Source organism: Letharia columbiana (genome assembly GCF_014066305.1).
Source record: "Letharia columbiana isolate WasteWater2 chromosome Unknown Sc0000019_s0, whole genome shotgun sequence".
Taxonomy (NCBI): domain Eukaryota; kingdom Fungi; phylum Ascomycota; class Lecanoromycetes; order Lecanorales; family Parmeliaceae; genus Letharia; species Letharia columbiana.
The window spans coordinates 54,854-70,331 of NW_023501060.1; the positions used below are offsets into that span (position 1 = coordinate 54,854).

The window sequence follows — 15,478 nt, forward strand, 5'->3', positions numbered from 1 at the left end:
TAGAAGGAGCAAGCGGCGAAAAGGCCAACAGGGTCCAGAAGGAGAACAACTGTCGAGAACCCTATTCGAAACCACACCCGGGAAACGAAGGACACCACGGCCACTTTCCCCAACAACCCCGCTCAATTAACGAACACGACCAGGGAAATCTAACACATAAATGGCCCACCAAACCCACCTAGCCTATCCTCCCCACTGCATTAAGGAAACCGAGGAGCGAAAAAGACAACAAATTCGGAGAACAGCTCCGAGGCTCCAATACCCACAACACATACGCGCCACCATTACGCCACAAAGGCCCCCTCCGCCAGCAAGAAACCCCCCCACCACTCCACCAGCCCTCCCCCTACGTTCACAATGGTTACCCCTCCAACAACATCCCAAAAGGGGGGAACACTACGGCAATCTCGCCCGGGTTGCCCATTCACATTAAAAAGGTAAATCACCGCATTAACGCCAAATGAGGAGGACCTATTGCTACGACTTCATCCAATATCCTTAGGAGGTCGCACCGCCAACGAAGGTTGTAGTTGGAAGAATACAAATTGGCCCATTTTCTCCGCTTTTTCCCTATATTCCGAAACATTTTACCGCGGGAGGAGAGACTTTCGGTATTTTTTTACCCCCTGTACGTTTTCACCCCCTTTTTTTTTTATGAAACTTCCTAATTTCTCCTTTATACGGGCCTTTTCTTACAGGAAAATTTACAGATTAAATCCTTTAAAAATTTATTTTTTACTAATTAGGGCTTAGCGCCTGAGTTTTTAAAATTATAATTAATAATTAAATTAATTTTTATATTAAAATTTGAATAATTCTTTAGACTTCAAAACGCTTTCAATCCAAGATTCGGCGATTTTGTTGCACAGTAAGCATCATACGTCAGCTCTAAATTGCCGATCCTGTCGATCTGCGGCTCTGTCAAGTTTGACTATGGGTATGAAAATAGGTCAAAATTCATGAATCGAGGGAACCTCAGGATTTGAAGTCCCACTGCTGCAAGTTTGCCGGCGGGCGAGGTGTGCAAAAAGGAGCAGTTGAAGTGGTACCAACCCCTAAATATCGGAGAATTCACATTGACGAGGATGTCTTTTCCTTTCTTAGCGGTTAAACTTTGGCAAGTCTTCCTCGTGGGTAGCGTCTTTTTTTTCAAGCATGAAGACTACATCGACGGAAGAATAAAATCCAATATCTCGAACTCCTTTTTTGCACTGTGGTCTGAGTCCGCGCGTCCGAAGAATGCTGTCCGCCCTTCTGGAATGCGGGTCTCCTGGCAATTTAAGACCGGAGGACTCGCCAACATTGACCTGTCGTCTTGTCCTTGCGCAATGCTCGCATTTCTGTTTCTGGCCGGCCTCATCGCGGCAGCTCCAGCTCCTCAAGCAGATGGTCTGAACAAGATCGCCTTGCCACTTCCTCGTACCTTCGCTCGCTCCACCGGCGAGGTCAACGGCCCCGCCCTCTTGAGGTCACTGCAGAAAACGTTGAACAAGTATCATTCGAGGTTCAACATCCCTGGAGCTTCCGCCAATGCTTCGTTGCAACGGAGGTTGGCTACCGAGAACCTCCTGGATCAAGTCGAGGCCCCTGATTTCGATGAGCAGTATTATGGCCCCATGGAAGTGGGCTACGGCATCACCGCACAATTCTTCACCGTACAATTCGATACCGGCAGTTCCGACATCTTTATCCCCGGACCCCAGTGCACAAGCGACCAAGGCTGTCCCTTCACCGATAAGTACGACGAAGGGGGCACACCCCAAAACCGAACCACGGCCGTCCAGTACGGCTCCGGATACGTCGAAGGCGATGATTACACCGATTCAATCACCGTAGCCGGCTTGACCGCGGCGAATCAGGGCTTCATCTCCCTGACGCAGACATCCGGCTTCAACACCTCCAACTCGGACGGCCTGCTAGGCATGGGCTTCACCTCCATCGCGGCCAGCGGCTTCACCACCTTCTTCGAGAATCTGATGATGCAAAACAAAGTCGGTAGGTATCTTCGACGTCTACACATCACGCGTGGCACGAATCCCTAAGTCCCAACCTCGAGACATCCCACCCCACGCTGTACCTCAACGCCCCATCCCCCCTCCCACACACGCAACGCTGACCCCCCAACCCCCAAGCCGCACCCGAATTCAGCTTCTACCTCGGCCGCGCCTCATCCGGGACCTCGAACCGCGGCTCCCTCTGCCTCGGCTGCCGCGACCCCTCGCGATACAAAGGCAGCGCCACGCAAATCCCCGTCACGGAAGCCGGCTACTGGCAAATCGCCCTCAACGCCGTGACCGTGAACGGCGCCACGGCGGGCGCCTACACGCGCGGCCAAGCCATCATCGACACGGGCACGACCCTCGTCCTCGCCCCGCCGGCCGCCGCGGCCGCCATCTTCGCCCTGGTCCCCGACGCCTTCCCGCTCTCCACCGGGGACGACGGCGGCGACCAGACCTTCTACGCCTACCCCTGCGCCACCCCCCCGGCCTACATCCCGGCCCTCCGCTTCGGCGGCAAGTCCTTCGGCATCAACCCGCTCGATTTCAACTTCGGCCTCCTGACCTCGTCCTTTGCGCGCTTGATCGGCAACGAGGCTCTGGCCGTCAGGTTGGAGACGGAGGCGAGGACGGGGACGGGGACGGGGACGGGGACGGGGACGGGGACGGGGACGGGGACGGGGACGGGGACGGGGACGGGGACGGGGACGGTAGACTATGGGGGCGCGGAGAACTGCGTGGCTGCTATAGTGGGCACGGACGTTTCGCCGCAGGGGGACCTGTACGTGGTGGGGGATGCGTTTTTGAAGAACTGGTATGCCACCTTCAACTACGTGAACGCGGGGGGACGACCGAGCGTCAGTTTCGCCGAGGCGGTGTGAACGAGGGGTTATGGAAGAGCGACGAGCCGTTGTGTATGTGAAACTTTGACGGAATTACTTCTAGAGCGGATGCTTTGCGCGGATTATTTGGGTAGGTAGGGTAAAGGGCACATCGATGCCATCCATCTATCATAGCGTCCGTGCCTCATTACCATGCAATAATGCCAGTGGGACGAGCCCGTAGATCCCAAACCTATTACTTCGCAGTACCGATATCAACCAACCACCCATCCCCTTCCGTCTCCCCTTTCCCATTCACCCCGCCCCAAAGCACCACACTGCCCGGCTGGCTGGGCACTATACAACTCGCGAACCAGCCCCTCGGCCCCGGATGCGCTTTGCCCTCACTATCCTTCTCTTTACTCTCGATCCCCGCCTCGACCTTGACTTCGGCCCACGTATCCTCCCCAGTCGCTATACCCATAGCTTGGCGCGTCGCGTCTTTGATCCCGGCCGCGGTGACGGGGATGGCGGGGACTTGGTAGGAGTAGGAATCCGACCAAAAGGTCGGTTCATCCTTGTCGGTCCTCTCTTCCTCCTTCTCCGCGGGTTCGGCCGGCTGTGTCGTGGCGGCCTTCTCCCCGAGGAAGTAGAGGAGGTATTCTCTCCCGTTGCCCGTCGTGACGGGCATCAAGCCTGCACCCTTCCTCGGTCTGGGCCCCGGCGCGAACGGATTCGTAGGGAAGGGCAGGGTCGTCCACTCGTTCTTCGAGCTGGTCAGGCCCACTTCTCCCTCTCCTCTTGCATCGCTGTATGTTTCTTTTGTGATGGGTAGGTAGTGTATTTCGCTTCCGAAGTCTGAGGTGCTGGTGATGAGGTAGAGGCGGTTGTACGTGAGAGCCATGCTGGGTGGAGAGGGGGAGGTGGAGGGCGTGGAAGGGAGGGCGGACCAGGTGCGGGTTGTTATGTTGAAGAGCCAGGTGTCATTTAGAGGCGAGGAGGGTGCGGAGAGCCCAGAGCAGATTATGAGACTGCCGTGCGGCTCTTGTGGTGATGAGGCTTTGGCCATAAGGGAAGGGAGCTTGGCGATTGTGGACGTGATTTGCTCGCTGTAAGACGCCTTGCTCGACGCACTTGTTTGAGGGAGAGGATGCTCGCTACTCGCGGCGCCATGGTGGTATCTCGCTGGCGGTACAGATGTTGTAGCAGTGTCGGACGCAGGATCGATGTAGCTCCATCCAAGCGTATTGGTATCAAACACCCACACCCTCCCCATCTCCTCTATAGCCTGTCCATCGGTCCCCTTACCTCCAAAGAGATATATCCTCTCGCCAATAGCAACCGCCATATGTCCCGCTCTTGGACCCGGTACTTTGCCATCCTCTCCCTCCCCCAGGCTGGGCACGCACTTGTAATCTACCTCCCCGTCGTGATTCCCTTTCTTCTTCAACGGCAGCGTAACGATATGGACCTCGTCACCCGCCAACTTGCCACTCTCGTCCCCTCCGCCAAAGATGTAAGCTCGGCCAGTAAGGACTGTGAGGGAGTGGTTGGAGCGAGGGAGAAAGGCGGGGCTGGAGACTCGTTTGAATGTCGCGCTGAGAGGTTGGGTGGATTGAGCGAGGCCGTAGGCAGCGATGGCACCACCTTCGACGGTGGTGGAGAGGACTTGCTCGGCTACTACGAGACCGGTCACTGTTGCTGGGTCCATCTTGGGTGGAGATGGTGGGTGGAGGACGATACGGACGCAAATAGGGGCTGTTTGCCAAGCCAAGAGACGTACCCCGGTTTCCCCCCCTGCTCGGATTCATCTACAACATACTTATGCAATTTACAGGAACCAATCTCCAAAATCTTTTACTTATCGTTCCTCGTGCATAGTATCAGCGAAGTAAGGATTATCGATACCAGCGTGATGCCAACAACAAATTTGGTCTACGATACTCTAGCTGAGTGAGCTGCTCAATCCATGAACGAGACGCGCTGTAACGTAACCATGATACTTGTGATTGACTCGACTCCACACGACCTCCCGATGGCGATCAGCGTCAGTCTGTATGGCACTCCTACTTGCTAATACATCTATACCCCAGTTTCTAAATGGCGGCGCTATGTCGTACTAGCGTGGTTTTGGCACTATCAGATTCCAGTACTGCTAGCTAGAAACGCAACTCCATAGACAAGCAATCAAGTACGCACATCAGACTATGAGCCCGGTTGCAGCTACCGCTGTAGAACCACATCACATGAATTCTAATCGTCATCATCCTCATCCTCATCCTCATCATCATCCTCATCCTCATCCTCATCCTCATCATCTTCATCATGCAACGACTCCATTTCGTCGTCATCACTGGCCATAGCAGTGGCGTAGACATCGTTTGAGGATGTGCCTGTTGCATCTACAAGGCTAGGAGGGGGATCGGTGAAGAAGTCCATCTGCTTGAAATCCAGATTCAAGATAGTCACAATGCCTGAAGCAGAGCCCATAGCTATTTTGGTCCCACGTACATCGAACACAGAATCCCGCTGAGCTGGGGGAAGCCAGATCATTCTCTTCTCGTTCACTGTTACCCAACGATCGGTTACATTTAGTGCCTCCAGCTGCTTGTCAGTTGAAAGCGCGGAAGACCGAACCCAGTCAGGACGGCCTTCTAGCGTCTGCAACCGCGATCCGGACGCTACGTCCCAAAACACTATGACTTTCTTGGAGAGGAGGTCTCGGTACTTGCATGCGACCTTCTGCCCGTCAGGCGAGAACGCTACCGACATAGCGTTGTATCTGCCGGTGTCTTCGCTGACGTAGTAGCGGACGCCATTGTCGCTCTTCACATCGGTAACGTTTTCAATCGTCCGCAGCTCCGATCCGGATACTACATCCCATACCCGTATTGTATGGCATCTTATATAGTCGAAGGTGACGCACGCAAGCTTGTTTCCGTCGGGCGAAAACGCTACCGATGAAACCCATTTCAGGCCTTCGAGCTTGTGGAGTAGTAGTCCGGACCCTGAGTCCCATACGCGTACTTCGCCGGTGGAAGACACGGATACTATTTTCTGCCCATTGGACGAGAACGCTATAGATGTCAACATGTCCGGCTTATAGTCTTCGGGCGTCTGTAGCGGCGATTCGAATGCCATGTCCCAGACGCGTACCGTAGAATCCTCACTTCCAGACACGAGCTTCTGCCCATTAGGCGAGAATGCTACCGACAAGACCCCATCAGAATGGCCTTCGAAAATTTGTAGCAGCGATCCGGAAACTAGGTCCCAGATACGTATCGTTCGGTCCCCAGACCCGGACGCGAGCTTCTGTTCGAAGACCGCTAGCGATTTAACCCGACCGAGATGACCTTTCAGCGTCTTCAGCGGCAATCCGGACCCTGCGTCCCATATGCGTATCGTATTACCTATGGACCCAGATATGAGCTTCTGCCCGTCAGGCGAGAATATTACTGATGTGAAAGAGCCTTCACGTCTCTGCAGCTCCGATCCGGACGCTATGTCCCATACATGTATTGGACCCCAGCTAGGCCCGGACGTGCAGGCGAGCTTCTGCTCATTAGGCGAAAATGCTACCGAAAGAACATAGGAGGCTTGGAATTTGTGCAACACATTTCCAGACACTGCATCCCGTACATGTATCATATTATCACACGATGATGCGAGAACCTGCCCGTCAGGCGAGAACGCTAAAGATTTTATATCGGAGCCTTCAAACGTCTGAATCAGCGATCCAGACGCTACGTCCCATATACGTAGGCCATCTTGAGAACCCGACGCGAGCTTCTGCCCGAGAGGTGAGAACGCTATCGATTGAACACCGCATTGATGATCGATTGTCTGCAGATGTACTCCTGACGCTGTATCCCATACACGTACGGTCCCATCCTGAGACCCGGACGCGAGTTTCTGCCCGTTAGGCGAGAATGCTACCGACTTAATTTCTTCGGCATGGCCTTCGAGCGTCTGCAATAATGCACCCCAGCTATCCGGAACGCTGGATGTACATCTGACCCAATGTGGAGCTTGGCTCTCGAAGAGCTTCCGAACTATACTTGTAGACGGGCTGAAGATCAACGCCGAATGATATGTTTGAAGAGGTGCTTGTTCTATCATAAATCGATGATCTAGGCTGAAGCGGTAGGCATCGTACACTAATTCTACTAGACTTTTATCGCCATAAGACTACTTCTGATGTTAGACATGGTAGGATAATCTCTGGGAAGACTACCTACCTGGGCCAAAGCAAGTAGCGTCGAAAGCATCAAGACCGATTCGTGCATCTTCCCGAGCAGACTTAGTGCTTCGAACCAGTAAAGGATATTCTGCTCAAGAAAAGCCTGGACTCCAGTGGGAAGATTGGGTCCAAGAATTTTGCTTCGAGCTTGAACGAGATGCTGAACCCAGTGGGTGCAGGCATACTCGAGCTCTGTAGGGATTTGTTCTCGGACCCTCTCAGGATCTATCTCTTCGATAAGGGTTCCCGGCAGTTTCAAGTCGCAGATGTCTCTCTTGGGACTAGCTGCCATAAGTCTTAAGCAAGTTTTAGTAAGGGCAAGGTGCCTTTCGGCGCTGTCGACCCAGAAATCGAGATCGGTACATCGTCTCTGGTCGAGCAGGAAATCTCGAAAAGAAGGATGTAACAAGGAGATTGCGGCATTGCTCTTTTGGGGAACATTGAGGATAGACCAAAGTTTGTCCAGCGTGAGGTCGATGCCGTCTAGCTCTTCAAATAGTAGTGCTGCTAATGAGCTGACCGAGAGTGAGCTGAACAGGCTCACGATAGAGCCAACGATGACTCTAAAGCGCGAACAAAATTGCACTTTGTCATGCGTCGAGTAGGTCTTCGGTACTGCCTCTTGAAGAATTTGGATATATACTTGGTCGAGGTTCTCCAGAGCCGACGCTGAAGAGGCGTTGTTTTGTAGAACCATCTTTAGGCGCTCTCGAGGAGGCGGAGGCTTTCTTTCACCAAGAAATAGACATATAGTGGTAGCATAAACGAAAAGCTCTCCAGCCCGCTGTACAAGATTCTCAATATCATTTTTGCCTGGAAATTCACCAATCAGAGGACGTTTTTGTTTTATCTTATCGCATTCGTACTCGAAGAAGCTGCGAAGGTCTTGTTGAACAATATGCCGCTCGATGTCGTGAAGGATGATACCTTTATAGACTGTTTCCAGGAACGCATCACGCACAGATATATCTGGCCTACCTGTCATGAATACCCGAAACTCGATGTTGTCAAAAGAAATCGCTTCAGAGAGAATCCTGAGAATCAGCTGAACATCTCTGTCATCTTCACACTCATCCAGTGCATCGATCACGATAGTCAGAACAATACCGTGTGCAGAGTGGCTTTTCATCTGTGATAACGGTTCCTGGATGAGATGTTTCCACTGATCGCGTTTGGCTCGCTTGATGATATCAGGATGTCGATCGACGGCTTTGCGAATTAATCGAGCAAGTGCCCCGTTCTCGATATCGCACAATGCAAGCTGGTACGCAATGGAGGTGAAGAACTTCGAGGCATTTCCACGGTCACCTCTGCCTCGGGAAAAGAAAAAGCTGGCTCCCAGCTGCTCTTTCGCGTATAAATTGTGAGCCAATGTGCGAGCGATAGCAGATTTGCCAGTGCCGGCCATCCCGCTGAGCCAGAAGATCCGCTCGCCTTGAGGGTCGGTACTCCATCGTTCAATCAATTTGAGGATCTTGGTCCGAGTGCCGGGTAAGCATAAGCGCTCATGCTCAAGCTCGCCCGAATTGAAGCCAGCACCCTCAGCACGAGGGAGGGCGTCCAAGCGATCGTGGCCCGCTGCCTATAGTATAAGCAGTGTATAGTATAAGCAGTGTACCTCAGTCACTGAAGTACTCACAGTGAAATTGAACTGGTCCAGTGACATAGCCCGTGAAGGATTGGCTGCCTCCAGTCGTTTCGCTGTTACCGAATTGCAAGCTCACAGGTGGCTGGGACGAAGGAATCTCAGACGACATATTCATAGCAGTCTACTAGTACTCGTACTTCAAGGCTGACCGGGAGCGGCGGAGTCCGGCGAGGTTTAATATCAGAACCGCACCGAAGAAAATGAGTTCCAATGACTGAAGGATACTTTAATGTATACTTATCATTCACATTGACTGCGTTAAGCCAAGAGCCATGGGGGTCAGAAAGAATGATGCATGGCTGACCGAATGGAATCGATTACCTTACCCCACCTTATCACGTGCTGCGCCAGTGACATCATCAACGGGGCATTGCAAAGGCTCAGGTCTGTAAGGTATAGCGGAGGCTACGAATGTGCAAGACCATCCAAGGAGTTCAAAATGGCGGAGCTGGCAGTGACTGGCAGCGTCATTACTGTAGCCGCTTTGGCATGGCAGAGTACCAAAAGGCTCTATGGGTTAGTCGATGCACTGAACAAGGCTCCGGAAGCTATTGCACACACCAAATTCAATCTCTCCTCAATGCAGAGCACGCTAGAGACGCTGAGACACACTCTGGACACCGAAAAGTCCGCAGCCTTCGAGGCGGCCTTGCAGGGAACCAGGCTGGCCGACGCATTGGAGGGTTCGCAGCAGGAGTGTGATAGGTTTGGCAAAAAAATCCAGACTTATACAAAGCATTCGAAAGACACCACCGTCAGCAAACGCGACAGATTCACCTTGAACTTCCATGAAACTGAGATCAATGGATTCAATGGTCGCTTACAAGATCACCGGCAGGTCATCACACTCGTCTTAACTTCGATGAACCTGTATGTTTCGAGATGCAAAACTATCTTGTCGCTACTGATCCGTAGTAGGATAATCTCAAAGTCCTCATCCACAGATACCCAGCAGCTGAGTGAGCGATTCACAACTCAAGAGACGGAACTCAAGGCTTTAAACACGCAGCTAAACAATACATTAAGCCATCTTCAAGGTCTCTCGCTATCAACTAGGACCGACGAAAACACAGCAACCGCTGCTGAAGACCGCGATTGGAATATCCACTCTATATTGAGACTGATGAGCGTCTGTCGGGACGCTATCTCAGCTACATCTGAAGCAAAGCCAACCAATCTCAAGTTTGGAGACCACTCTGCAGACAATTCCCGGTTTTTCGAAGGCGTTGCTGGCAGGGCGCAGCGGAACGTGACACAAGCGCACGGAAATGCGGTCGTCACGGGCGGGAGTACTGCAGCGAGGGGCCAGATGGATGCAGACACTTTCAAAATCATGTTTGGAAGTCATTAGTATAAGTGTGGCTTCTCTATAGGCAACCATATTTCTGGTGTTAGGAGCATGCTAGAGCTGATCGTGGCGTCATGGCGACCAAGAGAGTGATGCTACGAAAGTACTAGATCCAGTGTTAGCAGTCAGTTGTAGGCCAGTGCCAAGGTTCCCGGGGGATGGGCCCTGACGCACTCGTAGAAGGGACGTGATACCCGTACACCCACTTTGGATACATTGACACCTTCCCTACATCCGGGTACAGCTTCCGGGTACAATAGGTATCAGACCCGACGCACTCTACTCTGTATTCTTAGGCGCACTTTCCGGAAGTTTGTCTGTGATCAACGATATCGTTAACCCTCGGGGGGTAAAGTGCGTTTAAAATCCAGCGCACCGAGAGGGTGTAAGAGCGAGTGTGCACAGGAGAGGTTCCCCAAAAGGAATGGAGGATTTTATCCACGAGTGACGCCCTCTGCAGGTAGCAGTGGTAGTCTTGGTGATATCCAACCGTTCCTCGGTCGCTCTCAGGAACTCCCATGAGCCCCCAGAGGGTGTCCCTAAGTATACACTGTAGGCTCAAGGCTGTCCTTCAGGTCCTCGCCAGAGGCTCAATACTGTTCCGTAGTGTGGGGCTTCGCCCGTAGCATACATGAGGGCAAACAGATAGCCAGAAAGAAAGCCAAAATGTGATGTACACAGCAGGTCAGAACGACTGCCGCGCTGCCTAAGAGCCTCCGAGAGAGGTAAATTGTACCAGTGAAACGGGGCAGGTCAGTGATCAAAGACCAAAAAAACGAACCGGTGGTCCGGCCAGTGATGTCGGTTTCTCTATCCCGGAGTAGGGCGCCAGTTGCCAGACACCGTCTTTCCATCTCCTACAACACACCGCTTCACAATGCCCGACGATATCACCACAGTCAGCGGAACGGAGGCAGTGAGCACCCTAAAAAGAGGGGAGGAAGACCGAATCGACGACAAGTGCGGCTGCTTTCGCGGCAAGTGAGGGTTCTCCAAAGAGTGTTTTCATGTCCCTTTCGCTTCCAGCAGGCAACAAGCACAGCCCTTTTCTCCCGTAGTTCGTGGCTTCTTTCCCAAGAAGTGTGTAGCAACAGATCACACAGGCAAAAGAACGGTAGTACTTTGAAGTAGCGTTCCCCTGAGGACGTCATTCAATCTCTACATACAGTAGCTACATCTTCCCCAGCAACGGCCGAAACAGTAGGCGAACAGCCTGCAGACCTTCGTCCACATGCTACCTCCAGTAGCTGTCTTCTCCGCAACAGCTCTCACAAATGACAAGACAATCATCGTCCCTTGAACCCTATCCGTCCGCAGTCCTCCAGCCCATCGCATCTCTTACGACTGACCTGACCTGATCCGACAGCCTGACGTCTAGAACATGCCGTGCACATCATCCCGGACCTCGTCCTTGACAAACGGCTCCACGCCTGACATCATGTCCAAGTCTTCCTCTTTCTCCACCTTCAAGACTGTCCCCTCAAACACCGCGTCCGTATCCTCTTCCTTCTCCACCTTGACGACTGTGTCTTGATACACTGCGTCCATGGTCTCCTCTTTCTCCGCCTTGAAGATTGTCCCTTGATGCTCTTCCTTCTGTCTCTTATCTTTTTGGCCGGATTTGTGGGGCTTGGCTTTCCTCTGATGGGGAACGGTGGCTCGGGCCTTGCGTGGAGCCGATGGGACACCCTCCATCTGCTGTTTGAAGCGAGAGTAACGCATACGGGCGGCGTGGCCTTTGGCAATGTCTAGCTGATCGGCGACTTGCTGCCAGTCGATCTAAGAAGCTGAGTGAGTATAGTGTTCATAGTGTTATTGCGAAGAACAGCGTACCGATTTGAGATCTAGTTGTTTCATGATGACATAGAGGAATTTCGAGATAGCGCCATCAGTTGGCATAGTGCGGCTTCTTTTCAGGCTTGCCATCTTGAGATTTGACTCCGAAGAGTGTTCGAGAAGAATAAGAATGAGTGTGAAGATATGATAAATAGCCTTATTCTGCTGGAGTGAAGGTCACTAACAAGTAGCGCGTGGTATGGTTATGATAGGGGAGGTGTGTTGAAGAATATCGATGAGAGTGAGACGGAGTGATGGCATCTAGAAATAAGTAAATCTACTGAACGCTGACGTGGGTACGCATACATTAGCAATTAGAAAATTTGCTGTCGCGAAGCGACATCACAGACGCTCCTTGTCTCGCTGTCTTCAAAGCCTGAGGCTTTGTCCGTCGGCTTCCTGCATCAAACGAAGATTCCTGCAGATTCTTAACTTAATGCTCGGAAGGTGAGGCGCGTAGAAGAGTGGTCAGCATGAAGAGGGCTAGGCTACTGAGAATAAAGGAAAGAAGAGGGCATAGTTCTATAGAACAATGATGACCTCGGGTAGCTTGTCCGTTCTCGCAAGAAAGATGATAACGGAATGGGCGACCAAAATGGTTTGGGTTGGAGATCTCGATCAGGGCTTTGGTAATCAGCAAGCAGGATAGAGGAAACGAGGAGAGCGGTCACGTACCTTGAGTATGCGGAGAGACACGCAAGATGGTCATGGCGGTTGAAATTGGGACAGGAGATCTCAATATACTCGGTGACCTGCACAGTGATTGATACAAGTTGGGTTGTGTTGAGGATGTCCCTTTCAGACATGAAGTGCAAGGTTCGTCTCTCCGGTACCTCTCAGAATTGATAGATCAGGCTGCAGCTTGGGATTTCGGCATGGAGGATAAGGAGGTAGGTGAATACCGAGCCGCAAATGAACACTTATGATGAGACGGTAGTCGATAGGTTTCGATGGAACAGAAACGAACACCAACAATGAGACGGTGGTCGACAGGATTTCATCGAAAAACAGTGATTGTTTCGGGTTGCATTGCTATAGCACCGTAGACAGTAGTTGTGAGTGTGTAAGTGGAAAGCCGGTGCTGCTCTGCCCCACAAGAGACTTCCATGGAGCTCAACCGGATAAACTTTCGGCCCGGGGAGTAAACACTGACAAAAGTTCGCACAACGGGACTGGAAAACATCCCCCGACAACAACAACAACTTGCATGAACAGCAGGACAGTGGAAATCGCCGCAAAAGCTTCAGACCGTATCAAGATTTGTAGCTATGCCTCCAACTGGGCATCCCACGGTGTGTATTGACCCGAACTGGGCCCTTGGTTTGAGTCCACCTCAATATGAGCTGACAGCGCTCTATTCACAGACTGGTGGGCTTCGCTTATCGAGTGATAACCGACCTTCGCACAAGCGTTTGTTTGACTATGAAGAGCAATCTGTTGAACACCGCTGATCCACCGTTAGCAAACGTACACATCATTGACGACCGCACGCGTGTGATCTTCGGTGTCGATCCACGTGCAGCTGCAACTCGGTCTTCCGTCAAGTTGGCCGAACAAAAAAAGAAAAACTTGTTCCCACCAGCGGATTTGTTGCACCTCACTAGCAGTGACACCTTTGATGCTGATGAGCAGCTAGAGTCCGTAAGCATTTCATCCACGCATATTGACAACTACGATGGAGCATCACCTCTGACACCTGTATACAGCCAGCCTCCGCGAGAAATTCAAACATAGCTTCCATGGGGGACACAGAAAATCTGGACCTACTCGCGTGTGTGGCCCTGGCTACTCATTCGAAGAAGAGGCAGCAGCCAGCTCATGGAGCGCCATCCAAAGAAGCTGTCACAGCCGACAGCCTACCACCAGCTGAGCAGCAGCCAAGTCACACAGAATATTCGACGGCATACTTTGACGCCTACTACGATGCTTCACCCCAAGAGACGACTGAGACAGATTTCCTATCACGTGATGAGCAGCAGCCTGTCCATGTTCCATCGTCTTTTGAGGCAGCCAACTCAACACCACCAGCTGAGAAGCGAGCCAGCTATGAATCAACGGAATGGGGAGTAGCTGATGAGGACACGCAAGGTGCACATACCATCTCCAACGCCTCCACACCCACACAGCAGGAGCCGGTTCGAGGAGCATTGAATCAAGACTTCACCGCAATCAATCCCCGAGCGACAAATGGAGGGCTCTCTCGCATTAATCCTCGGCCACTCCCTGGCTACATGCCAGCCGCCATAGGGCCAAGTGGCGGCCGTCAGCCAATCATAAAGAAGTCGCGAAAATGCAAACCCCGCACCACGGGCTTCAATAGAAAGACCGGCGAGGGTATGCTGACCGACGTGTGCAACATAGCGACACCTGCGAAAGGGACGCCAGTGGCACATACCAACAAGGACGGAAGGTACCGCTGCGCACGATGCAAGGGCCGTTTCACTAGGACAAGGACTGTCAAGGATCACTTCATCACGTGTGTCAACAAGTATGGGAATCCGAATAAATTAAGCTGGTATGATCATCCAACCCTCGCAAAGTCCAAGGACTGGCATCTTGGAAGCCTGGCGATGGCGAAGGAGGCGGAGGACGGGACTGAGTGGGAAGAAGATGAAGAGGGGCTGGAGGATGAGGATGGTGACGAGCAGGAGCAAGATCAAGAGGGAGATGACGATTTCCCTGAGCAGCATGTGGACGATAGTATCGCTCCGGCAATTGAGTCTGATACTGCCGCTGATGAAGAAGATGAAGACGGAGATTCTCATATGGGGAATGAGGACCAAGGCAGAGATGGCAATATCTCCGCGTAAGTCTTACCCTGTCGAATGCTAGACCGTTCGGATTCTGACAACTCTTAGGGCATCGACTCCATACTATACACCTAATGAAGGATCTTCACTCTCTGCCTCCATTCAAGGGTCTCGATTCCATACACCTCAGGAAGGGTCTGACACTCCCGGCTATGGGCCTGACGGCTATCGAACTCCGGTACCTAGCAATATCAGAGGGTGGAGCGCAACTCCTCGCTACGAAGGAGGGTCATACACTCCCAGCTTTGGACGCGGCTACGAGACTCCAGTCCAGAATTTCGGTTACGATTCCGACCTGTCTAGGGATACGGATATTATCCGTAGACGCGAGACCGAAGGGTACGGTGACGAGACGCCGACTCCTGGCTATGATGAAGAAGGAGACTTTATCATGGCTGAATTCTAGATGGAATCAAAAAGCGATGGATGTCGAGGCGATGTTTCGATACTTGACACGGAGAAACAAGAGACTGTAATGAGGCGACGTGGTTGAGTCTTTCTCCGCGCTCTAGCGTATTTCTTTAGTGTGTGCTTGGCAGACTTTTTTTTCTCGATCGCAGGCCTTGCGCCCAGCCTTCTTTCCCTTACAAACTCGCTCTGGTCTAGCGTTTTTTCCTTTGTAAATCTTCACTCACTATCGTGTACATTACTGCAGACTCTGTTCTCTATGCCCTTCAGACATGGACAGGACATCTGAGTAGCTAGAAGAGACCATCATGCGCGGTGCAAATTCATAGAAAATCTTCAATGATCGTTGTCCGTTCATCCCACTACATTA

General features: G+C 52.1%; 6 protein-coding genes across 6 annotated transcripts; 3 read left to right on the forward strand and 3 right to left on the reverse strand.

The window, feature by feature from the left end:
• Positions 1 to 1,328: 1,328 nt before the first annotated feature.
• Positions 1,329 to 2,878, forward strand: HO173_006385 (uncharacterized protein; the record flags this gene model as incomplete). The annotated part of the gene is made up of 2 exons (XM_037308296.1): positions 1,329 to 1,995; positions 2,133 to 2,878. The coding sequence occupies 2 exons, from the start codon at positions 1,329 to 1,331 to the stop codon at positions 2,876 to 2,878; spliced, it is 1,413 nt and encodes a 470-aa protein (XP_037164562.1).
• A 196-nt stretch (positions 2,879 to 3,074) lies between these two features.
• On the reverse strand, positions 3,075 to 4,529 carry HO173_006386 (uncharacterized protein; the record flags this gene model as incomplete). Its single annotated transcript, XM_037308297.1, has 1 exon — positions 3,075 to 4,529. The coding sequence occupies one exon, from the start codon at positions 4,527 to 4,529 to the stop codon at positions 3,075 to 3,077; it is 1,455 nt and encodes a 484-aa protein (XP_037164563.1).
• A 542-nt stretch (positions 4,530 to 5,071) lies between these two features.
• On the reverse strand, positions 5,072 to 8,821 carry HO173_006387 (uncharacterized protein; the record flags this gene model as incomplete). The annotated part of the gene is made up of 3 exons (XM_037308298.1): positions 5,072 to 7,006; positions 7,057 to 8,636; positions 8,698 to 8,821. The coding sequence occupies 3 exons, from the start codon at positions 8,819 to 8,821 to the stop codon at positions 5,072 to 5,074; spliced, it is 3,639 nt and encodes a 1,212-aa protein (XP_037164564.1).
• Positions 8,822 to 9,145: 324 nt separating this feature from the next.
• Positions 9,146 to 10,057, forward strand: HO173_006388 (uncharacterized protein; the record flags this gene model as incomplete). Its single annotated transcript, XM_037308299.1, has 2 exons — positions 9,146 to 9,576; positions 9,625 to 10,057. 2 exons carry the CDS (start codon positions 9,146 to 9,148, stop codon positions 10,055 to 10,057), a joined length of 864 nt encoding a protein of 287 aa, XP_037164565.1.
• A 1,371-nt stretch (positions 10,058 to 11,428) lies between these two features.
• Positions 11,429 to 11,980, reverse strand: HO173_006389 (uncharacterized protein; the record flags this gene model as incomplete). The annotated part of the gene is made up of 2 exons (XM_037308300.1): positions 11,429 to 11,833; positions 11,888 to 11,980. 2 exons carry the CDS (start codon positions 11,978 to 11,980, stop codon positions 11,429 to 11,431), a joined length of 498 nt encoding a protein of 165 aa, XP_037164566.1.
• Positions 11,981 to 13,158: 1,178 nt separating this feature from the next.
• Positions 13,159 to 15,106, forward strand: HO173_006390 (uncharacterized protein; the record flags this gene model as incomplete). Its single annotated transcript, XM_037308301.1, has 5 exons — positions 13,159 to 13,182; positions 13,255 to 13,300; positions 13,353 to 13,531; positions 13,597 to 14,696; positions 14,749 to 15,106. 5 exons carry the CDS (start codon positions 13,159 to 13,161, stop codon positions 15,104 to 15,106), a joined length of 1,707 nt encoding a protein of 568 aa, XP_037164567.1.
• Between the last annotated feature and the right edge of the window lie 372 nt (positions 15,107 to 15,478).